The sequence below is a fragment of the Seriola aureovittata genome, chromosome 8 (assembly GCF_021018895.1).
Source record: "Seriola aureovittata isolate HTS-2021-v1 ecotype China chromosome 8, ASM2101889v1, whole genome shotgun sequence".
Taxonomy (NCBI): Eukaryota; Metazoa; Chordata; class Actinopteri; order Carangiformes; family Carangidae; genus Seriola; species Seriola aureovittata.
This window is the reverse complement of record NC_079371.1, coordinates 14,885,870-14,911,545: the sequence shown is the minus strand read 5'-3', so window position 1 is coordinate 14,911,545 and position 25,676 is coordinate 14,885,870. Positions and strand designations below refer to the sequence as shown.

Sequence of the window (25,676 nt, the reverse complement as noted above, 5' to 3'; positions counted from 1 at the left end):
AGGATCAGCAGCAACAGAATGAGACAGAGAGAGAGATATAGAGCGGTAAAGAGTCGGAGGAGAGCGCTACTGAGGACTAAAGGACTATCAGAGAAGAGAGAGAGAGACCAAGAACAAGGGAGAGGAGAAGAATGCGGACCAAAGAGAACCTTAAGAAAAGGTAAGTGACTGAAAAAAGCAAAGAAAGACAGTTGATGAAGATTATTGAGTGTGTGTATGCAAGTGACAGCATAAAAGCCTGCAATGTTTTCTTCCTGGTAAAGATGCTCTGTTATGACCCTCTGAGGAATATTTCCAGTCTGATAGCCTGCGGCTGGTACTTTATTTTTCAAAGCAGCTCATTCAAAATTTAAGACACCGGCCAGGATTTTCTACTGAGATAATAGTGATTGGATAGAAGCAGGTACTGGACAGACAACTGGACTAATGGTCAAAATCTATAGTTTTAATCTCTGGACAACACAAACAAACAAAACAACAAAAACAAACAAAATATACACACACACACACATATAATATATATACAGTATGTATATAAATTGTAGGTATGTGGGTGTGTGTGGCAGGTGAGTAATTCTATCTGTGACACTAGGATTGTAGATAAATATGCCTATGCATCTTTGTGTACTGTATGCGTATGTGTGCAGTGCTTATTTTGTGTGTTTGATCATACGACATTAATTACAACTTTTGTTTTTAACGTGGATTCCAAATGTTTCTGTCTTTTCACGTGTGTGTTGTGTGTGTGTGTGTGTGAGAAAGAGAGAGAGAGAGCGAGACTGTGTGGGTGTCTGTTGTCCGATTACTATTAAAAGCTTCTGACCAATCATCAGAACAGCTAGTGTAGCTTTAATATGGGATTATATTGCAACAACCCTTCTCTTATACACTAATGCTGCCCCTGTGCATCTGTGTATGGGTTTGTGTGTGTGTGTGTTTGTGTTTGTGTGTGTGTGTGTGTGAGAACATGCACAACTGTGTGCAGAGATCTACAACTGACAGAGTGTAGATATATGTGACCTGTGCACTTAACAATTACATAACCTCATCAGACAGTTAAGAGCATAATTTAAAATGACAGTTTGTGCATATGCGTGTGTGTGTGTGTGTTACACTAGTCTTTCATGGTCACAGACAAACACATCAACAAGTCTGTGACTGTCTGTGACTGTGATTGGTTCCCCGCTCTTGTGGGGAACCAATCACAGTCTTTCTTTCCTTCGTTTGTCACATTTCAGTGTCCACTTGTGTTTTGAGTGTCACTATGCTGCTTTTCCATTTAAAGACTTTATAAATGACTGTTTAAATGATGAGCCTACAACAATGGGAAGACATACAACAATGGAAGCACATTAGTTGAATAAATGATAAAAATGTCATAATGCTTGCATGTATAAGGAGCTTATTGTGGTAATGTGGTTATTAGTGATGCACAAGGATACTGCTAAGTGCATTTCTCTGTTTTCAACCTTGGATAAAATAATGATGCATGCTCAACATATGTTTGCAGGATTCCTTCAATTTTCTCATTAATGCACTTTATTCATTTTGATTTTTTCAAAAACTATTTCAATATGCAAGGGAGTTAAATGTTTTAACCAAAACCAAAAGAGATAGCAGTACACATACTGGAAACTACTGCAGCACAGAAAGAAATAATCTATAATGAGGGTATAATGCAAATTAAAGACTAAGGAAATGTAATCAATAGGTTGTGGTATTATACTGCATACTGGAGAGAGAGAGAAATAAAGGTTAACAGAGACTGACAGGAAGACAGAAGGCAGAGTCAAAAGAAATGTGTGTGTACTTGCATAGACATTTGTGTGTGTGTATGTGTGTGTCACTGACACTTTAGCCGATCTGCTAACCAGACAGACTGTGAACAAGTGATGAGGAAGAGATGAGATGCGTTGAAAGAGAAAAGGACCAGAAAGACAGAAGGGCAGGAAGATGGATGAGGGAGAGGGAGAGAGGCCAGTGGGGGCAACAGGATGGAGAGACAAGAGGAGGGGAGATAGATTGTGGGTTAATGATTGAGAGATTGAATGGGATGTGTGGACAGGATGAGTGATATAGCATAGCATAGCAGAGGAGAAAAAGATGAGAGGGGAGAAGAGGACAGAGAGAGGAGGGAGTAATCAGAGGACGGGGACAGGTGAAAAGAAGGACTAAAAAGACGAGGTTAAAGGAAGAAAAGGCCGAAGGACAGAGGGGGGAGAGTTTGCAGTTTGAGCAAAAATGCAAAACCGAGACCATATCACACTCTATTACCCACACTGCATCAGCAGGGCCTCTTTAACATACACACTTTGTTTTCCTCTGTTGGCTTACAGGCCATAGTTTCTGACTTCATCATGTTTATCTCTGATTATCAAATATTTGGTGGCAAATATCTCATAAATATTCTGTTTTACATTGGTTTCTCTGCTCCAGTGCTCAACAAACACACATTCTTCTCGCCAACAACACAAATTAATTAAGCTGGCAGATGGAATAGTCATAGTACGCACTGCCTATATCTCACCCCTTTCCTTGTTAAAGGTTGTAAATAAGCTTATACCATAAAAATCAAACAGAATTCTTTTTTTGTCTGAGGGGCGTCTGACTGGAATGGGACATCACTTTGAGTTATGTCCTATTTATATCCTTATAAACAAGGAGCAAGGGGCTAAAAAGGCCTCTGCCATTGTATTATTAATAATTGAATTCACATGTGGAAGTCCTAGTGAGCATGAAAGTCTGTTTGTCTTCTGAAATGTCTAAAATGGTCAATGATCACCGAATGAAATCCCTGAGAAGCTAAACTTGCAGGAATTACTTTTGTCATTGGACAATGAACAATGTCTAGTGACAATGTTCATGCAAGTACAACTACAAAGACTCAAGACCTTTAGGTATACTTTAAATTAATAAAATGTTCATCATTATCTGAAGATTCCTCAGAGAAAAGGCTCACAAGTCCAGGCTCGCTCCCACCTCACGTCTAATGAAGAATTAAGTAACAGGCTAAATTAATTTTCTGCTTTGGTCCAATTTATGCATCACTGATTCTAAACATGCACACACACACACGAAAAAGTGCGTAGACTCAGAGGAGTTTGTCCAGGGGCAAGGACTGACAATGTTGGCTCACAAACTAAAGTTCTGAGCTTAAACGAGGAATGTGGCCACCTCACTTTGAGCCTCTGTAAATTAACACATGGGGCCTCATGTTCGGAGAAAATTCTCATAGAATAACAACGATGGTGAGCGAGATGGGAATGTAAATTTATCATTAACGCATAGTACTAAATGTTCCTTAGAGCACAGTCATTTTCTATTATTCTGTTTTGGCCTGTCAGTGTGTGTAGGAAAGCTACAATATGTTGCAAGTTTTCTTGGACAGTAACACGTTCCACTGTTTGCACGAGTTGCTTTGAAGAGACACTTGAGTTTCTTGCTATCAGTGAGGCACACACAATCTGCCTCAAACAATGCTTCAGTGAGAACCTAACTTGAATTATACTGGGTTGGCTGAGATGCTTGGCTTTTGTGATATGAACATTAGCCTCTGTGGCCTGTGGCTCTTCAGTAGAAATGCTGATTAAAGTGCACAGTCCCTGAAAAATACAGTTGCACCCAATTAAAATGCACAAAAGGAAAAAAAAAAACATAAACAACAGGCTGCAGCACCAGCTGAGCAGGTTTCATTACTGTATTCTTCTGTCTGTCTAAGGGACAGGAATAAATGCTACACCACGACACCTGAGAAAAAATGAACCTGTTGACCAATTATGGAAACAAAAGAAAAACAGACAGACATTACAAACTGTCAAAATACTGTGCATCTGAAATGCAGCATGGAAATGATGGGACATCTGCAGATATACTATATTAATTTACAAACCGAAATGAACCAAATACTAATGTCTGCTACTGCTACAAATTCTGGCACAAAGCTAGATCCTTTTCTCTGTCGCTTCACTGTATTTATCACACAAAACACACACATATCTTCATTCCACATAAGAGGCCAAGCACAAGCTGCCTTTAATTTTGTAAAGAAGTACTTCTGCTGAGTTTCATGTTCATTCAGGTGAAGCATTGAAATCATACCTGTAATGAGCTGATCAGGAGAACTGACCTCTGTCACTGCTCATCTGCTGATCGTATTAGTCTCTCTCTCCATCATCAATCACATTTAAAAAAAAAAAGAAAAATAGTCAGATGGAGGTTTTAATAATCTAACAGCTCTTATACTAAGCAGATTATTGTGGCTACCTGTGCAGACATCACTCTGACTTCTTCCTCCAATTGTTCATGCCTGCACAAGCTCTCATGAAATTATATCTGATTTTGATGACTCACATTTATGGAAATATAAATATGTATATTCACTGTGCAACATTACAAGAACTCATTCAGATTGATGTGGAGGAGCAGCTTCAAGAGCAGAGCCTTTTCCTGCCAAGTACAGTTATTGTAATAAATGGCACTAAATTCTTCGAGTGTCCCTGATGAAAATAAGTGTTCGATTGAGGCTGACAGTTTCAAAAGCTTGTATAATCACAGAAATAGTGGTTATAAACCATAAAGTTCACAAATATATAAAAAGCTAATTTCTGTTGTTGGTTTGAGCCAAGACAACAGAGGAAAAAAATGACCACACTACCCAAAATGCAGTGTGTGTTCCCTGTCTCGAAGGGCCAATAAAGTGCTGCGTTTGTTGTGTTCTGTGGGTGAGTGGGTGAGAGAAAGTGAGTGAGAGAGGCAGTGTGATTACAGAGCAGTAAACTGAGTCTCAAGCTCCCTAAAACACACACACACACACACACACACACACACACACAGTCACATACACACAGTCACACACACACAGTCACACACACGCACACACACAGGGCCCGTCAATCGGCGATTGAAAAATGAGGCTCACCTTGAAACGACAGGGGACTCGATTCGCTAGAGCATCCAGTCCTCTGTTACCACTGCAAACGCAAGGGTGCGCACTCATTCAAACATATATGTACACGTATACACACACAAACACGCACATGCATGCATGCACACACACACACACACACACACTTTCTGAGACTGCCTGTGTATGTGTGTAGACAATTCTTTAACAGCCCAAACCCTCCAACTGGTAAATTAAACTCATTGCATGTATAAACAGCTTTCATAAAAAGCTGCACCCTGTCAAGACACTCCCTGTAGTGTTTCAAGACTGTGTGTGGAGACAGATGCTGAAGCGTACTTGCAGTGCGTACTGATTACTGACAACCAAGTGTGTGCATCTTCCCAGATCTTCTGGTCTTCTCTCTCTGTATTCTTCAACAACCTCTATCAAACGCTTTTGGAGATTTCAACTTAGGAAAATGGGCCTTTATATCGCTTCCTCTGACACACACACACACACACACACACACACACACACACACACACACACACACACAACACACACACACACACACACACACCACACACACACACACACACACACACACACACACACACACACACACACACACACACACACACACACACACACACACAAATCAAATGCATCACTTTCATCTTGTCCGTGATCCTTCTCCTTCATCTGTTCTCTCCCTCTTATCCCTCCACCACCTCTCTGCACCTCCCTGTGCTGCCGTCTCCCCTGTTCTCCTCTTTCGTCGCCTACCCCTGCATCCCCCAGCCAACAGTTTTACCTCCTCCTTCCCCTCCCTGATCATTTGGCACAGCCAGAGGTGTGATGTGGGCGAGAGACTAAGATTAAATATAGATAGTGAGGGAGGGGAAAGAAAAAAACACACACCAAATCAAAGCCAGCATGACAGAGATGGAAAACGGGGTGGTGGGAGGAAAAGTGCGACAACAAACACAGGTAATGATGAAAGACGAGAGCGACGAGAGGAGAGTGGTATCCAACAAGAATTAGAGAGAGAGGGGGAGGGAAAAAGAGGGGTAGAAAGACAGGTGTGTGAATCACAAGAACTGATGTCTGAGGATATGGTGTCACTTTCTGCCTCACAGCTTGCAGGTCAGGGGTGAAGAGTGAGACATGAAATGGTACACACACACACACACACACACACACACACACACACACACACACACACACACATGCACATTCACAGACACATAAATGGGTAGTGACAGAGAGAAAGTTTGTTGCAGCAGGTGCTCTGGTGTCTGCTATGGCTGCTGGGAGAAAGACAAATGCTTGGAAATGAGCTGCAGTGAAATTACCTTCAATTGACTTAGTCTGAATCCCAAGGCAAACTGCTTGATAACATACACGCAATCAAACACACACGCAGTCGTACTTGCACGCACATCTGCAGCCCTTACTCTCCGTGGCACACACAAACACCGGCTCGCTCTTTTGTTTTCACTTTCCTTCTCTCTCTTTCTCTCTTTGTTTCGCTCAGGAAAAATATCATCATCATCACCTGCGATTTCTTTTTGCAAACTCAATCTGTTTCTCATCCACCCAGTGGCCTGCTTTGCAAATAATAGATTTCACACACATGCATGAATGCACACGCACACACAGAAGATACCACATTCACACACTTAAAAAAAAAAGAAAAAAAAAAAGAAGCAAACCACGGGTTGAGGTCGAGGGTTGAGACCTCTGTGGCTCACTACAGGTTAATGGTTACCATATAACAGTTACCATGGTGACTGATCATAAACAGTCTAGGCTGTCAATTAGGTGTGACAGCCTGCTAGCCCCCAGGCAATGCAGAAGTCCTTGAGCCAAACTCACTGTCCAGATATTTATATAAATAATGGGGCAATATGTCACTGAAGCAGAAATTCTTTGATCTATACTGACTTATGTAAAGACCTTGCATTTCAAAGCTCCACTGTCTGTCAGCAATGCTCTAGAGCCATACTATTTGCAACTTTGTCATGACTGCTAACTGCACAGTACTGTTCGACACTGACTGTTGTCTAACATGTAGAAAGTTGTATAAAAGCTGTGGCGGAAGAAGTATTCACATCATTTACTTAAGTACCCATACAGCAACGTAAAAATGCTCCATCACAAGTAAAAGTCCTCAGTGACAAATCCTACTTAAGTTAAAGTAAGTGAAAGAATTAGCAGCAAAATGTAGTTAAAGTATTAAAGCAAACATATTGCTTTGGTCGCTCTGACTGATATATTATTATTTACTGTATAATATTATTAGATTATTAATATTGAAGCATCAGTGTGTAAGCAGCATGTTCCTGTTGTAGCTGCTGGAGGTGGAGCTAGTTTGAACTACTTCATATACAGTTTTATGTCAGGGACACCAGATAAGTCTGAGGGGTCATGAGATGATTAATGGGACAGTAAAGAAGAAACAACAAAGTTCTGATAACCAAATCCTTTTTTCAGTTTATAGACTTTTTCTCTAATCTTTGATTTTTTGGTGAGATATTGGATCATTTGAACATTTATCAAGGTGAAACTGTGTGAGAAGTTTAATTTAGGGAGGAATCACTTTTTAGTGGTGCTGTTAAAATCTGAAATGTGACCCTGACTCCACAATTATTTTTGTAAGACGTAGGATACCAGCAAGGTTGGAAACCACTGGTTTAATCTTCAACAATTTTAAAAGCTTATTATATTATCCACTGTGTCAGATATTTATCTTAAAAGTAACTAGTAACTTAGGCTGTCAAATGAATGCAGTGGAGTAGAAAGTACAGTATTTCTCTCTGAAGTGTAGTGGAGTACTCAAGTAAAGTACAACCTGAAAATTGCACTTCGGTAGAGTACTTATAGTAAATGTACTTAGTTACTTTCCACCACTGCATAAAAGAGGGATGCAGACTGAAAACAATCTAAATTTAAACTGTTCCCAATCCTATGCTGCGGCCCATGGGCAGGCCCACCAGCATAATAGAGTGTATTCATTCAGTTTTAATATTTTATGATCTTAAATGAAAACTGAATTTCCAAAGAGTCTGACAATATTAATTACACTTGCTGTCAGGGAAAAGAGAATAAAGGGCTAAATGTCCATTTTTATTCTGCTGACATCAGGCTTCAGAATGAGTTGATATAGGTCACACAGAGCATTGGTATGAGTGAATGTGTGCACGTACCTTACCCTGAATACATATGAACTATTAGAGCAGCAGCCAGGCTCATCACAGCCTGGATGAGCTAGCACCTGTCCAGGGATGTGAGCTCATTTTTAACCACTAAAGGACAACTGCTGAGAGGCACCTTTCAAAAACTCCTGGAAAGCTTCAATCTGATGTTTGTCTTTACTTTTGAGACAAGTTCCTAATGAAAACCATTATGCCAGTAATCTCAGGGGTTCTTAAACTAATAGGTGAACCTTATTCCATTTATTTTGAAAAATATTGTGCTGTCCCAGCCTTGACCCTATACAGCGGGCATCTGTGCTGTTGCACCAGCTGGCATGAAATAAGCTCTTTTTCTTTCTGTCTGTGTGTACGCGTGTGTGCGTATGCCAGCTGGTTCAACATCTCACAATGACTGCAATGAAAATACAAAATTTATGAAGAGAGGAGGGGGGAAAAAAAATTATGATGAAGACATAAAGAAGACTTCAGTCAGATGCAAGCCTGATTTAATGCACAAATTATCTTTCGTGACCAGACCTTTTGTCCTCTGCCTGAGCAGACGTTTGTTGGAAAGTACTAGAATTCAGGACTCAACGTCATACTCGCATCCTGAGTGGCAATGAGGGATCACAGGTGGCTAGTGGTCTGATTTTAATGAAGGTAGAAAGAAAGAGATGTGCTGACTGGTATCTGCAGCATGTCCAAAATGTACTGATGCTTGTATTTTGTGAAGAGATACCTTTGAAGTCCATCTACAAATGCACAGGATTATAAACCACAGAACGGTCAATTGCCCTCAGGAGCTAAATGTGTTTGAGAAAACGATTCCATTAGCTTAAATGAGAGCTTACTTTTAACCTGATAAATGTGGCCCCTGCCACTTTTCCATCCTCCTAAATACTGTATAAATTGCATATGTAAATAACCTCCATTTAATTTCTTATCTCCATCGCCATTTTTTTCTTTGATGTATCCTGCCAATATTTGCTGCTGCAATGGCCCAGTTTCCTCAGAGTAAAAATTTGATATAATATTATCTTGACCCAATTTCATCAGCTAATCAGTGTCAAAGTGCAACACTGAAGTACTCGGAGTCAATTCTCAGGGATCTGAAATGATTAAGCTCATATTATTAATTTTGATTCCCTCCCAAACAATCCAAAAATTGTGACTAAGCGTATTAATACCAGGTAAGGCTTTATCATAACCTATGTATTATGTTTGCTGCTTCAAATACATTTTTTTTTATGTAAAAGATATATTTACACTCACTTTAGGCAACATGCCCGTCTACCTCACTGAAAAAAAACAGGAAGACGGGCAGATCAGTGGTGCAGAGTTTAACATGATGCCAGACTTTTTAAACAGATTTCCAAACTGCTTCCATGAGAGATGTCAGGGCATGATATATCACTGGTTTACGTACTGCTGTGGGAGGGAAAACATAACGTCGTTTGAAATGTGTCGCACAGTGTGATCACGTAATGACAGTCTGCAATGACATCTGCAGTCCTAAGTTTATAAGACGCACCGACAAAAGCTCTGAGGAGGGTGTGCAACTTGCAACTTTATAGAGACAAAGGCGTTTGCCTTTAAGATATTTCTTGTCTTTTCTGTTCGTTCAAGAGAAACAACTTGATGAGATTTAGAGTCTTGCCTCTGTAACTCCCACCCACCTGCTGGTCTAATAAGAGGTTGATAGAGTTCTATCGATCTGGTCAGTGTGTGGATTCAGTCGAGGTTGAAGCTTTTCTATGGTGCTTTACGTGCCTAATGTCTGCGTCTTCTTGCCAATGTGACCATTTATTCCCTGTCTCCCACCTTTTTCCTGTCATTCCTATTGTTCATTGCCTCTCTCTGTTCCCTCTCTCTCTACAGAGCAAACCAGCAGTGCCCACAGAATCCATCCAACTCGTCATCCACAGGCAATTGGTCTCAGACTGATGTTTTGGAAGTAGCCAAACTAGTAAGGAGGTCATTAATGGAAGGACATTGAGAGCTTATAGCCTTATTGGATATTGAATTCCTGTCTCAACCTTCCACATACAAACTCTCTCACACTGCTGCACAAACACACACATTCATTTGGGTAAACAAAAGCTGGAAACATTCCTGCTTTCTACTGGATATAATCCTTCTGACGTTGGCTGATGTCATCGCTTGCCTCCATCCCGTTCAGCTCCTCAGGGGGCTGAGCCAACCTGCAGAGGAGTATGGGCAGGAGGGTGGCTGACCCAACCAATCCAGTGCCTGCGCTGGGGGTTCCCCTGGCAGGGGGGCGATGGGGCCCGCTGTGCAGCGTCGGGGTGCAGACATCTCCCGGACTGCGGATTCTCCCCTCCATCAAACAACACGGCAGCCAGCCAAGCAACACACATCGCCCACTCACCGTGGCAACAGGCAAAACGACGACAGCAGAGACAGGGGGAGTTATCAGTAGTGACAGCAACAGTCTGCCAGTGTCCAAGGAGACATCTCAGAACGAGATCAACAGCCTGACACAGGACGACATGGGATCACAAGGGTCGGGCAGTGGAGTTTACTGCCAGATCAAAAGTATTCGGACAAACCCCAAGGACACAAAAGGTAAAAGGACAGCTCGGTATACAAATGGCAGTGTAGTAGCATCTGATGTGGTGGGAGGGGTTTGTACCGAGGCCACAGAAGGTAAGGAGCCGGCCCGTGAGAGGAGGAGGGTGCAGTCACTGCGCGGTGAAGGCCACCGCTCAGTGTTAAAGACGGGGAGCGTTTGTACAGCCGTGCACGCCACCCCACCTCGGCCCTGTCGAATGATGACGACTTCCCCGCCTCGCCTCTGTGGGACTTGTGGGAGGAGGCGATCACAGATTACACCGTGCACAGGCGCATGTCGCAGGAGGGTTGTCAATCAAATAACAGCCAGCCAGACTTTACCTAATCCGCCAAGGAAGCCGTCGGTGGCCCCCAGCCAGTCAAGAAAAGACTCTGCTCTGGACTCTCAGTCTTTCACCAAAAACACAGACACAGCAAACACCTCGTCGACAAAAACATCTCAAATACCGCAGCTGTCACACACTATACCAAAAACACACAGCTCACATTCCAACCACACATCACACGGTCAGAACAAAACAAGAGATTCAAAGCAGCAGACAAGGCCACATTCTGCAGACTTTACTCATTACAGGGACTCCGCCACACAAACAACAGACATACACAACAGGACCACAGCTACCACACACACACAACAAGCACACACACCATCTGCAGAGGTGACAGAACCGCATTCAACTGACCAACACAAGCATGACGAGGCCGAAATCCAGCACGCCGATGAACACACACACCAATACACAGTAGTACAAATCACTTCTAAGCCTCCAGCTTCTTCCCTTAACAGTGAATCAAAACCCACCAACACCCCACCTCTCCCTCCGAAAATCTCTCCTACAACCACTCGTTCCAAACCGAACACACCTGTAGCGCAAACCAAAAACACCCAGGAGACCACAAACACTCCCAAACGAATCGACAAATCTTCCGAGCGGATCAAACTCAAGGACTACACAAAACAGAAGAGCAAATCATTTGACGACCACACACTGCCTTGTAAGACTCATATGAAAGCACAATGTAATGGGGCTCCGGGAGGATTGCTGTTGGGTGGACACACAGGGAACGCTCCACGCGGGCTGGAGAGGCAGCTGCAGAGCGTGGAGGAGAACCTACTGTCCAATCAGGAGAAGATCAAGGTGCTTCTCAACGTCATTCAAGACCTGGAGAAGAGCAAGGCCCTCAGCGAAGGGTGAGAGAGGGGAGTTCGGGGAGATGGGGGGCGATGGAGGAATATAAAAAGAAAAAAAGGAAAAGGGAAAAGAAAGAAAATGGATTATGATGTATGATGTTAGATACCAAGATAGAGAGCAAAAAGAGCGAGAGATGAAGCTCAGGGATACAGGAAAAACGATAAGAGGGGTAGAGGTGTCCACTTTAAGAGTGAAGTGCTTAGAGAGTGAGAGAGTTAGGTGGAGTGTAAAGAGAAGAAAGAGAGGGAGAAGTGTCATGGGAGTGCACAAGATTGAGAAGAGAATATATTTGAGGTTTTATAGCAATATATATACCGACAAGCTTTCAAGTCTGTGTAATAGATTTTAAATGTCAGGCCTGTGGAGAATTGCTGTAGTGTGTGTATGCGTGTGTGTGATCCTATTCTGTAGGGATGTGATACCTGCTAGCCTGTACTCAATGTTTGCTGATCCTTATATCTCTTGTCCTTTTACGTTATATACCTTATAGGATATGCAGTCCCAGTGGTAACAGATAGTAAGAGATATCGTACTGTCCACCGAAGCAAATTCCTGTTCTCTCTCTCCTGTGAATTCTTTTACTCTTAAATCCTCCTCTCCCGCCCCATATCCTCCGTTTCTCTTGTCTACATACGTCCCAGTTGGCTTTCTATACTCGCTCGCTATTTCAATCAACACCCTCCCCTTGATCTCAGGTTCTTCAACCCGCTTCAGGCTATTCATCCTTTCCTACAACTCCGCCCTCGCACCTTACTTTCCTCCAGTCATAATTAATACCTTTTATCTCTCTCTCCTCTTATCTTTCACCTCCTTGTATATACCGGGAATCACCTCTTCTTCCTCCATCCTCTGCCCTCTCACCGGTTTTTTGATTTTTCCCTTTTTCTGCCCTGGCTACATGTTCATTGATCTCCCCTGCTGTCATATGTTGGCTGTCACTCTGTTTAATTTTTCTCCTGCTTCTAGTGCTCCCCGGTCTTCACCTCCTCACCCTCCTCCTCCTCCTCACAATGTCACCTTTACTGTCTGTGGCTCTTCTCTTGTAGTTTCTACCATGTTTCTTCCTCCCACCCTGAATGTCAGCCCCTTCGTTCACACGTGGCAGTCACTTCCTTTTCTCCTCCCGATAAACTAAAATCCATTCCTTAACCTCCTACCTCATCATTTCCAAAACAATAATGTTTCTACATCTCCATATAAGCTCTTTCCACATGTTTTCACTCCCTCCATCCCGCTCCTTCCTCCTCCTTTGTGTTCAGGGTTAACAGATGTCTCTAGCTCCAAACTAATCCCCTTCAGATTACCTTTGAGGAATGCAATTAATGTTTAAGCTGCACAATAAGGCTCCTAAAGTCAGTGTACACGTGGCCTTGCCCTGTGTGTGAGACTGTATAAGATTATGTATTCATATCCCTCAGTGTGTGTGTGTCTGTGTGTGTGTGCTTGCTGTGAGGATGCTAATGTGTGAGAAAAAGTGTAAAAGGGGTAAAAATGCAGACTGAAGAGAAAGCGAGAGACAGAAAGAGAGTGCAATTGTGAGATAGAGGGAAAAAGACATAAAAGGAGAAAGAAAAGTAAAAGAAGCAGTAAGTAAGAGTATCTGTATGTGATGTTGTGACAGAAATGAAAGTACTCTAAGTGGGCTGCTGTGATAAAGGTCTCGGCTGAGCTAAAGGGTTTGTTGCTGTGCTCAGCTCCTCGTTTTTCTTTTTTCTCCTGAAGCAAATACTTGTCTCCTCTTGCTGTTGTTGTCTTTGATAAAGACCGGTAGGGGAGAAACACTGATGCCAGTCACACAGTCTCTCTCCATGTAATTAAAATGTCCATTTTATCAACATAAATCAGCTACTCTCATCGACACAGTTCAGTGCAGGGGCAGCCAAAATATCTTGGCAAAATAAAGTGTTTTAATTACGTGGCAGTCAGCATGAGCTTGTAAGATGTTTTTTTCATCCAATTTTGTTTTCCAACATCTCTGCACTGTTTCGAGCTGTGTAGTCTTCTTCAAACTTGATAACACGGTTTGCATGTATAATCATACTTTTTTGTAAAGCACATCAATTCTCAATCCAATTACTTTCTTTTCTATTTTCACTGAATGCTTTGCATAAAAGAATTTGTGCCATGTAATTTTGGCTCCCATCTAGACCTACCTAGACAGTCGCTGCAAACAATGCTTAGCAACTGTTTTTACCTGCCTGGAATGCTAAACAGGCAGCTATTCACCCACTGGCACTATTCGAGTGATGGTCTGGATAGTCCTGTTGGGGGTACATCACATGCACTAAACATCACATGGTATTTTGTGTCCTTTGACAACCCCCAGAGAACACACCTGCTGCTGCTGCTGCTGCTGCTGCATTGAGTATGCGTAGGTGGAGAGAGCAGTAACAGTTGTGACATCAGCAGTCAAGAGAGCGAGACTCTTTACAGTCGAGAAAAACTTGGCCTGTTGTTCGTGCACAGTTGGTATTTTGACCATTTTCTTCCACTACTACATCAAAAAATTCACAAAGACTTTGGTTTGGTGCGGCCTGATACCAAAACCAAATACACCAACAGTTGTTTAAATAATATAAAAAATATCAGGTTGGATGCTGCTTCTTTACGCAGGCTAAAACAAATGGTACATGCAGATAGTTACTGTCTACATGCACAGCTGTTCAATTAAACAACTTTTGTCAGTGTGTGTGAATGTTTTACATCTGTTGTTTCTACAGTCGCAGCTCATACAGAACTGGTCAGGACATTAACAACTGCCCCACCTGCCAAAAGACAGCCTGCATCATCTACAGGTAACCTGATCAAGATAATGAGCTTACTGCATTACATAACCCACCGGTGACAACTCATTCTTGCCGGGAGCGTAATAAACAGACCTGAAACTTCTCTAGGAAAACCAAATGCCTTTTGTAGCTTTGAAAATATTCCATGTTGTATTGTTTTTTTCATCTTTTCCAGGTTTCATCACTTATTTAGCACACCTTGCTTTTTGTTTTATTTTTCATTACCCTTTGTTCTTGGTATCCCGCCATCTCTGCCCTTTTCTTCCCCTCTGATGAACTGTGAATTCTACTCCACATACAATATATCTCTATTATATGTAAAAAAAAAAAATCAAGACTAAGAGTGATACCCCTCATGTATACTGAAATAAACATACTGTATTCTACAGATTAGAAGAGGATGCTCGCTCCAGGAAAGTTATTTACACATAAAAGAATCCTCTGTGCAAACAAGCAAAAATAATTCCGTGCCTAAATAATGTGTCTTTCCTGTTCCAGCTGTCTCTTGTCTGTGTGACCTAAATAAGTAATTACATTCTTAGATCCTCTGCAATTTACAGAGCTGCACCCACATAATCTCATACCACATATTGTAGTTGTAGTCCTCCCTTCACCTCCACCCCATCCTTCCCTTTCTCTCATCTTTTCATTATGTAAATCGTTCCACATGTACACCCCATGCCTGCTGAGCCTCTCTTTCTGTCATCTCTAACCTTCGATCAGACTGGGTTCCACTGTACAGCTGTGCCTCATTCTATCTGTCAATTGCCAAAGCTTTAATCGTATGTGCCCCAGTCCCACCACCCAACCTCCAACACCGCTCTTTCTCTCTGCTTTGCTCACACCAGCTGGAAACGTGGATTTTCAATATAGCAAATAGCATAGCCTCATGGAAATCGCAGACACAGAACAGAGAAGAAATATTTACTTTCTATAACTGGAATAATCTGGTATCAAAACCTCTTTTCTAGTCCAAAACTTTTCATGCGCATGTACCAGACCAAAGTTCAGCTTGAAGCTAATGCTGCTTGTTTACAATCGTATATAAAATCTCCTTTGCAGGCCACAGGGGATAAAGATACATTTTACACGGCCTCTATTCCAATTCTCCCTAACTCCCAAAGATACTCGCCTTCCGGCAGCCCCACATCTGCATCCCTCCTGTGTTTTTACTTTCTATCCCTCTGGTATTTCATCTGTACTACATTTCGGATACATCGAATCCAACTCCAACAGCCCTTTCCCCCTCATCCCATCCTCTCCTCCCCTTGATCTTAATTAACACAGCAGGATCCTTAGCCCAGTAAGTTTTAATGAACACCAAAGGGATATGACTGCCACATGGAAGCATACTCATGCACCTATACACACACATATATATATATATATATATATATATATATATACACATATATATATATATATATATACACATATATATATATATATATATATAGATAGATATAAACACATGTAAATGAACACACACAAACTTTCCCTCACTTTACACACTCACATGCATGCACACACACAAAGATAAAGACAGGAACCACAAACTGAACGCATGTGGTCACACATACTCCCATCACTGTTCAATGGAATATAGCATCACAGCTACGGCAGTAACAATTAATCAACTAATCAATTAGTTAATCAACAGACAGTTAAACAACAATTTTGACAATCATTCAAATCAGTTATTAAGCAAAACTGGATTTCTGCGCAGACTTCTGAAAAATAAATCTAAGCTCCGAGGCTATAGATTGGCAGTCTAAGAAACTGGATAGGAGGAAATAAATGTTTATGAGACATAAAGTACTTTTATTTTATTTTTTTACATTTAAACCTACTCTGATCTAAGACTGAACGTGTTGTGCAACGAGACCAGTCATTAGACGGTAAAAAAAACATTAATAACAGTAATTAAGATGCTATAATATTTATAAACAATAGAAATATAGAAATGTTTCCAAAGTCCTTGAAATGAATGAGTTTCACATAATTTTTGGGCCTGCAGCTATTCTGATCTCAAGAGTATGTTGTTATTTCTCGCATCATTCTAATCCCTCTTTGCTTTCCTGGCTCAACTTTCCCTTTGTTTTTTTGCACGCATGCAAATATAATCATGTATACATACATGCTAATAGATCCAACAAAAAGGGAAAATCAGCTTTCATTAAACACATCTATGCACACATTTCACATGCGTACTCACCCACACACACTTATGCATACTGACAAACGAAAAAATGAATATATTTCACGCTATGTGAGAGACTTTAATGACTTGGACAGATATGCAGAATCTACTCCCTAATCATATTTCTTCTCAAATATCTGAGTACAAGTTTCTTTACATACATTAAATGTGCGGAAAAGCACATTTTCAGCAGTCCATTGTGACAAACGCGCACAAAGGTCAAAAGTGCAAGAGCTGTATTTGGGCAGTAACCGCCTTATCAAACCCACAGAGAGAATTCTGGGTAAAGAGGATGGGAGATAGGGAAAAAAACTCACAAGCAGAGGATGAATTACGCGTGGGACTGAAACGTCCGTCCGAATGATTTGTGGTGAAAAAAGTGATTTTGATGTGGGCTGGCTGCCTGAAGATGTTTTGCCATTGCCAATTCTAATTAATCTGTATGGTGAGAGACAGGGGGGAGAGAAACGTTTGACAGCCCCTCTGTTTACCTCACAAAGTTTAAATGGCTCAGACACACATAGAGATGCATATGCAGGCATGTAAACACACCTAGAGTATTCTCTCACTTCTTCTACTACGCATACACCTAAGCAGAGAGAGGAAATAATTTGTTAATCCTATCACACATCCACACACCTGAACCTAAACCTTTCCCCTGGCCACTACATGATTAACCTTAACCCTCACTTCAACAAAAAAAAAAAAATTAAAAGGTTTCAATTTTTTCATAACAAGAACACAAAGTCATGCACAAACTTGCAGAGATGCTGAAGATGACAGCTTGCAGAACGAATTAAGAGCGGCTGCTTCTCCCGCTGTGCTATAATCCCATGAACAATAGTGAGAGAGGTAGATATGGGTAGAGAGGGGGAGAGAGGGAGACACAGAGGATTGAGAGAGGGGGAGGTTGAAACCTAGGGAAGTGTGTTGGCAAAGACACACTTGACATAGAAAAGTCCTCATTCTAAAACAGGAAAGACTCAAGATTAACTGAATGTGGGACAGGTGCACCACTTTATTATTTTAGATATATTTTGTGCCTGTATGCGAACAATATCCGTGTATGTGTAGTCATAGTACATCTCCTTTATCATTTATTCATGGCAGCCAGCAATCTCCCTTCCTTTGCGCCCGCCAGAGCTTTTACTTCCTCCTAAATTCACTGGTTTCCTCCATGCCTGTGCTCTATATCTGGGAGATGAGACCTTTCTGCCCTCCTCTCTCCACGTCTCTGGTGGCAGTCATCTTCTCCTCCTTTACCTCATTCTATATTTTTTCGTTCCCTCCTTTTTTTCTGCAGTGACCTATCTGACCTGTTTCATTAAAGCTCACCTTTCTTTCATTTATCCATCCCTCCATCTCCCAGAAAAGGTTCAGTTTCTTCCCTTTCTCTTCCCATAAGTCCCTGTACACTGCCCCCCCCCCCAGCCGTGGGCTTGCTGTGGAACATGCACACGTTGGCTGTCAGGGGAGCACATACGTGTTTGTATAGCATGAGTGTGTATTTAAGTGTGTGTGTGTGTATGTTGGAATATTGGGATACAGGAGGAGGGGGGTAGTTGTCGCTGCTCTCCTTGCCTCATCATGTGGCTCATTAGCTCCAGATGCCAGACAGGCCCTATGCAGCTCCACCCCTAAACACACACACAAACACACACACACACACACACACACACACACACACAAACACAAACACACAAACACAAACACAAACACAAAACACTAAAAAGAAGAGAGAAACTCAAAGTCTACTACACTATGACCTGCAGCAGTGGGCACTTCAGAGAGATGGTGAGAGAAAGAGCGCAAGAGAGACGAGGGGGGGGGGGGGGGGGGGGGGTGAGAAAAGCATAGAAAAAGAAAGCCAAGAGGTCTGCTTTGAACACATCACAGGAGCAAAAAAAAGTTCCTCCCTCGCTCCTTCCTTTAGCTCCTCCATTTTGCAAATGCTTCTCTCCTCAGCTATCCCTTCCTCTCCGCTTCTTTCCTGCTCTCTTTCTCATTCTCCTCCCACTTCTCTCATCTCACCAGCCTGTGATCTATTGGTGCATGAAGCGCACAAGAATACTACGGATATGAAATGAGTTGAGGCCTGTGTGAAAGTAAGGGTGTGTGTGTGCATGTGTGTACGCATGCTGAAAGTGCATTAATCTAAGTTAAGAACACAACACGATTTTACATCTAAGCTTAAGTGCGACCTCTCTTTAAGGTGCTGTAAGCATTTTGTGACGACATTTTAATGTCACTAAAACTCCTTCACTCACCTTTCTCTCAGTCCCTGTCTTTCTAATCTCTTTCTGCTCAGTAGACCTCCACTTGTCCTTGCATCCCTCTGCTCCTCTTCTCTCTCTCTACCCCCACATCTAATCTGCTTTTGTGAAAAATGAGCGGTACAAATGAATTCGACTTGATTTGACACTATCCCAACCTCTAAATCGTGCTCCTGCTACCTCTCCCTCCCTCATCCCTGTCTCCTTCCCTATTAACTGCTCTCTCTCTCTCTCTTTCCTCCCCAGTGTGGAGCACGATTTCAGACAGCAGGAGGGACGCTTCCAAGGAGTTATGGAGGCCCTGGAGGGGGAGTATGATGTGCCTGCACCTACTCTGACCAAACCCATGCCAGCACCTTCCTCCACCGGCCGCCCCGGCACCAAGGCCCGTGTCAAGAAACTCCGCAAGAAGTGTTTCTGGTGGCTCTAAGCTTTGGGAAAATCACAACAGCCTTTTTGGGAAAGAGGTGCATACAGGTGTGGACTGTGTTTCAGGAGACTCAAAAAGTAAAGCATCTCTCTTGTGGTCATGTGGCTGTGTAGCATTTTTTTTCTCAGCAGCATCTCTGTAAATTACACTTTCTCCACAGCAATCCATCCTCAGCTCTGACAAAATACACCAGGGATCAGTTAGAAAAAGAGGGAATGCACTACGGAAGGAAAGGAGAGCCAGAGGAGCTGTTGAGCTTTCCTGTCAGATCTGTTTGAGCGGGAGTTTCACCAAAAGATCATCGCGATCTTCTCTGTGCGGGAGCCAGACTTTAGCGGCTAATTTGTGATTAAATTTTGACTAAGGGCGGGATACTGCTTCCCATGACACTTGTGTAACAACGAGAAGAAGTGTTTGACACTTTGGATGTCAGACAGGCGTTCTGTTTGTAACTTGGCTGACTGGCTGTCTAGACAGATGGATAGATAATGTATGATCGGATTTATGCCAAGATGGATTCACGTCTACAGCTGAGAATGAATCTTCACAACAATTTTGGCTAAATTACAGCAATAAGGAGGGGAACTGGAACTATTCGGAATACTGTGTCTTCGGATGGCTTGACAGCCAAAATTTCAATGTGGCAACAACTGAAGCGCTAAGAGGATATGAGCAGAAAACAAGCTGATGGGCTCTCTGGAAACAAAGAGACAGCACGCTGGATGGATATCAGGGTTTAGAGAGCACACTGGAGATTGTATAAAGAATATATTAAGAGACAATGTGATAGGCAGCTGATCAAAGACTGACAGGCTGTGTCAGCTAATTAAAAATTCTGTCACCATTGACTGACAGAGTGATTGATTCTCTCCTTTATTACCATCCAAAATGGAAGTGTTTTGCTGTAATCTCAATCTTGTTTCAAGGATTTTTACACCGACATGTGCATACAAATACATGCACAGAGGCACACACTTGCAGTCACTAATTCACACATATGGTAAACTCACAGAAACACAAGCAAGTATTCACATACACACACACACACACACACACACACACACACACACACACACACACACACACACACACACACACACACACATACAGTGCACATTCAGTACATATGTGAACCAGTGCAAACTAGGGGTAGACCAGCTATCAGTTCACTGCTAATGATTGGCGTGTAGTCATGCTGTATAAATGTATCGATATTTACAAAATCAGAGCCAATAAGGCACCAATTGAATCTGTTTGAATTACAGTGAAACTAGATGTTGATGTCTGGAGTTTTTCCTAATTCAACACACAGGAACGCTCCATTGACATGCTACAGTGTGAAGAGCCCAAAGCCATCATCTTTCATGTAATTAAGCACCAACCATCTGTGACTTTTTGCACCGTCACAGTGAGGACATACAGAAAGTTACCTATAAACTAAAGAGAAAAACCAACAAGTTGTTTTGTTATTCCCCAGTAACAAACAATCCCTTGTTCACATTAAATATACAATAGGTCATTTTTCCATGGCTATATACTTGTTGTGTAGCATTCAGGCCATACCGCTACAGCTAGCTATTTCATTAAGCTACAACTGGGCAACAAAAATCAATAAGAAAACTGACACTGCGAGTCTACACATCTTATCAAAATGTATAAAAGAAATCAGTATACTTCATCAGGTCAAGGTACGATATCCCATTTAAAATGCAATTTATAATCAATAACCAATGTCCTTGCTAGATTATAACACAGTAAGTATTGGAAATGGCATTTTAAAACAAACTACATATTGGCAGACATGACAGAAATTAGAAAAAAAAAGAATCTGTAAAATCCTGCATGGGTCTTTCCCTGTTGCAAACACACAAGACACACAGACACACACCAGTGCTTATGTCACAGCAGTTTAGAGTCTAACCACTAATCTCACGAGGGCCTACTTCAGCTGCTTGTGGGGACAAGTTGTTACCAATTAGTATTCTGGATGACACCACAGTGACTAATCAAAAAATCTATATCCAAAAACACCCTGTCTCTGCATTTTTGTAAGCTGTCCCATAACAGTGTGTGAGCTCCCACGATGACCTTCTCTTCCTGATCTTCCTCTTGTATGTACAATAAAAGTGTGTATTTTAAACAGAATGCACTGGTGTCAACATACTTTGTGTTTCAGAATGAAATTGCCCAGAGTTGGCCTTTTTTACTAATCCGAGTTACACAGCAGACAGTGAGACACAAGAGAAGATTCTGCAAAACGCTTGACCCATCCGTTTGAGGAAAGTCAGGCACGCTGCAGATCGCACATATGCAAAGTTGCATGTACTTACAATCAGAGCGTGCTCACGACCCATCGTGATGACAGTCTGGTTGATGATCCTCAGCAGAGACACGACAATGTCCCGGATATGTTGAAATGTTTCCCCCTGAGATAAACAGAGACAGAGAGCAGGGGAAAAGAGAGTGGGAGAGAGGGATGTAGATAAACAAAAGATTGTTAGATTTCCTCAAATGTAAATCCACACGAAGACATATAAACAGATGCAGAACAGCTCCTGTGCTATTGAAGCAGTGTCACTAATGTTGATGCTGCTTCCAGGGATGTCTCTGAACTTTTTCTCTACAGAACTTTGGAGACTCGTAAGGTTTTGTTTGTGCAGCCGCCACCGCCACCGCCACCACCACCACCACCACCACCACCACCCCACCCCTCACATGAACTCTCCTCACTATGAAGACACAGTCCAAAGCTTCTCTTGGGTTCTGAAAGGATGCCTGATCAAATGAAAGAAGAAAGAGAATAGAGTTTTTCTGAATCTAAAATTTAAAGACTGTTCACTTTTCAGAAAATGAGCCTCACCAGAACATTCAGTTAATCAGTTTCAGTGTGGACATTTGAACCGCAAAAGGCTTCTGACACGTGAATGCGGGTTTTTCTGTGCAAACCTGCTTTCATATTCCTATCGTTCCTCTCCCTTTTGAAGCCACTTTTCTATCATGTTTCTCTTCCTCCATCTGCCCGGAGGGAAACAAAGGGGACACGATGTATTTAAGAGTCTGCCTGTCTTTGTGCTCAGACCTTTTCTGAATCAAATTACTGTTTCCTAGTTGTCATCTGCATGGCCAAGTGTTGGTATACGTCACGGCTGGCGCCTTAACTAAAGCCGGACCTGCTCTACATGCTTTGAGAGCCTTAACGCAGGAAGTGTGTGAGAGCTTTTTTCTGCATTTTTCTGCCATTTTGGTTGTTTCATCCAATGGAAGCAAAAGGAAATTGCGAACAGTGGATAATATTTGCTTTCGGAATGATTGAGCCATATAAACAGGAGGCTTTGTCACAATATTCACCAAACATAGCTAACAACTCTCTTCTGGTAATGAAGATAAAAGAAAATGTTTTCTTAAACCATTGTATATCTCATTTTATAATATAATCACAGTTTCCAATAATCCAATTAAGAAATAAACAATAATTAGCACTGGAGTTAATTGACACTCAGATATTGTGATATTTCAAATCAAATACCTCATTATCGATATATGATAATGCCGTGTGAGGATGACTATTGGTGTGTTATGTTAAATTTAATAGTGAATATGATGACCTCAAATAACATGACCTCATATTATATGAAAATGCTTTCACTTTTATTGAAATGCAGTCTTAACGCCCTGAAAAAACGACAACAGTTGTTAATATTATGATAATCATATTTCCAAATTTCTTTTCATATATATCCAAGGTTTATTTAATCAACCTAAATTTGCATTAATGTAACGTTCATCATGCAGCAAATGGGGAGGAAAAGAGCCTCAGGTAAAACAAAACATTTAAAAGTTTTGCATCAATATTGTAAATTGACTTTTAATGGCAAAACTATTTGAGATGTTGTTCTTATGTTTGATGACCTGTAAAGAGAAATGGGCTGTGAATAATGACACATAAACATAGGACAAAGACTCTCTAAGTAAAATATGCACCTTTATAGTGACATAGCGCCATGTACACAGGAAAAACACAGACACACACAGACACACACACACACACACACACACACACACACACACACACACACACACACACACACACACACAATGTTACAATGAAGCCAGTCAACAGATGCTGACTCAGACTTGCCTCAGGGGTAGTAGCTCAATAGTTACATCCAAACACACCTTAGCATTAATGCTGCTGGACATATTTGTGTGTGCGCATGTGCGTGTTAGTGTGCCACCTTGTTAGCATAATCTGACCCAAATATATGTGTGTGTGTGTGTGTGTGTATGTATGTGTGTGTGTGTGTGTGTGTGTGTGTGTGTGTATACACCGTATATGTGCATGTCCTTGTATTAGCTGATCAGCAAAGCATAAAAAGGAGAGGGGAGGTCCAAAAATAGCAGAAGTAGGTAAAGAGGACTCAAGTTCAAAGTTTTAAACACACCGTGCTCTCCATCTGTGTGACTGTGCGTGACTGTGTGTGACTGTGTGTGACTGTGTGTGACTGTGTGGGTGCATGTGTCCTGGCCTGATGGCAGATTATTTGAAGGGCTTCATAAGAATCAGGTAGGCATGATTAAACCATATTAAATGCACTGACTCAGAGCCACAGGACACAGGGAAGATAAACAACTGTGTGTGTCTTTTCTACCTCAGACTATCTCAAATTCAGACCTACGATTCAGACACACAGGCATGTGCTCAGCTAGTTAGGTTGAGGCGCAGCTGTTGATTTTTGAATAAGCTTAAATCTTTCTGTCTCCTGGAGAGTTTCTCAGACAGCTGTCTCAGAACAGGAAGACGAGATGAGACCAAATGCTCCCTCTCTCTCTCCTGCAGAACAGACACACACAGGGAAGTCGATACTCTGGCCGTCTACTCCAAACCGTAGTTTAGGCTGGTTTATTAGTTCTACTGGCATCATGAAACAGAAAACATCGTTTTGGGGCTAGGGGAAAGAAGAAAGCGAGAAAACTCTAGTGAGCCATGTCTATCTGTCTTCCTCTGTTAGTATCCTCCCTTTATCACTCACACTCAACAACCGCATACACACACAAAAGTTACTTATGAATTCAACACAAACTCTCCCAGAGACACTGGCATCTGTCTATCGCGTCATCCTCTCCACCATCTCTGTTTGTCTCTCTGCATCTATCTGTGAGGCAGCAACTTAGTCAGGCACCACCCAGAGAGGAGAAGAGCGATGGGTGAAAAACAACAGGAAAGAGGAGACAGAGGGTGTGGAGGTGAGCCCATCTCCTGTCACCTTTTCCTCAATGTTGTTTTTCTTACTTCTTCCACCTAACACCCCCCCACCCCACCCCCACTTCAAATTCAACACTATCTCTCAATAACTCCCTGTATTGTCTGTTTGTAAAATCCCTCCACCGTCGTATTGTTTATGAAATAAACATTTTCCCCTCCGTCTGTTTAGCTTCTAGCTCTCAGCCATGCTTTCCTGTTCACTTTTTCTTCATCCCTCCTGCGTGGCCATGAGAAGTTTTCATCTCTCTGGCCTTTTCTGCTCTTTTTTTTTCTTCTTTGACAAGTTTAAAAACTAGACCTCCACATTTTGCTTTTTGACCAGATAACTTGTGTATGTGTGCGTGAGTGTGTGCGTGTGTGTGTGTGTGTGTGTCATTGGCAAACAAGAGTGTCTGGGTTTTAGAAAAAGCTGTGCAGCGTGAAGAGCGGCGGTGCAGTCAAGGCCGTTTTAAACTCTACTACTCTATGTGGACTCTTGCAGCACAAACACACTAGACGATATAGATAAGTGTTTTCATGTGTGTTTTTCTTTGACTGCACTTGAATAAACACATTTAGATTCAGAATTAAGGGCCAATTAGTAATACAAGCTTTGCGCTACTAGTCTGAATGTATACATCATCCAATAGCAGACATTAGTCCTCATGTAGTTTGATATAAAACCCGTATGATGCTGCACGTCACAGGCTTTATAGTTTGTACATGGCTGTATGTGTAACTGTCATGTCCTTGTGACAATGTACCACTGCCTGCTTTTGTTTTTACACTGACGCAAACTCATCTCACTGTATTCACTCCACTCCATTCATTACTCCTCTCTCTTCTCTCACAGTGTCTCTTTGCTTGGCTCACGCTTC

The 25,676-nt window shown here is 41.9% G+C and overlaps 2 protein-coding genes across 2 annotated transcripts in view; one reads left to right on the top strand and one right to left on the bottom strand.

The window, feature by feature from the left end:
- The window catches only part of LOC130173489 (dedicator of cytokinesis protein 2-like), a 95,726-nt gene that overhangs the window by 28,269 nt on the left and 41,781 nt on the right, over positions 1-25,676 (bottom strand). The window contains exon 26 of the mRNA XM_056382822.1: positions 21,887-21,982. Within this exon, the coding sequence (XP_056238797.1) occupies positions 21,887-21,982 (96 nt within the window). The remainder of the gene's footprint in view (positions 1-21,886; positions 21,983-25,676) is intronic.
- LOC130173490 (mucin-2) lies at positions 7-21,720 on the top strand. The gene is made up of 4 exons (XM_056382823.1): positions 7-160; positions 9,961-11,866; positions 14,588-14,662; positions 19,373-21,720. Exons 2-4 carry the CDS (start codon positions 10,296-10,298, stop codon positions 19,554-19,556), a joined length of 1,830 nt encoding a protein of 609 aa, XP_056238798.1. The 5' UTR covers positions 7-160; positions 9,961-10,295; the 3' UTR covers positions 19,557-21,720.

Excerpts from the sequence above, each read along its gene's own strand:
- LOC130173490 (XM_056382823.1), top strand. The coding sequence starts at position 10,296 with ATGGGCAGGAGGGTGGCTGACCCAACCAATCCAGTGCCTGCGCTGGGG. Across the intron at positions 11,867-14,587 it reads AGCAAGGCCCTCAGCGAAGG|TCGCAGCTCATACAGAACTG; the intron begins GTGAGAGAGGGG and ends TTGTTTCTACAG. Across the intron at positions 14,663-19,372 it reads ACAGCCTGCATCATCTACAG|TGTGGAGCACGATTTCAGAC; the intron begins GTAACCTGATCA and ends TTTCCTCCCCAG.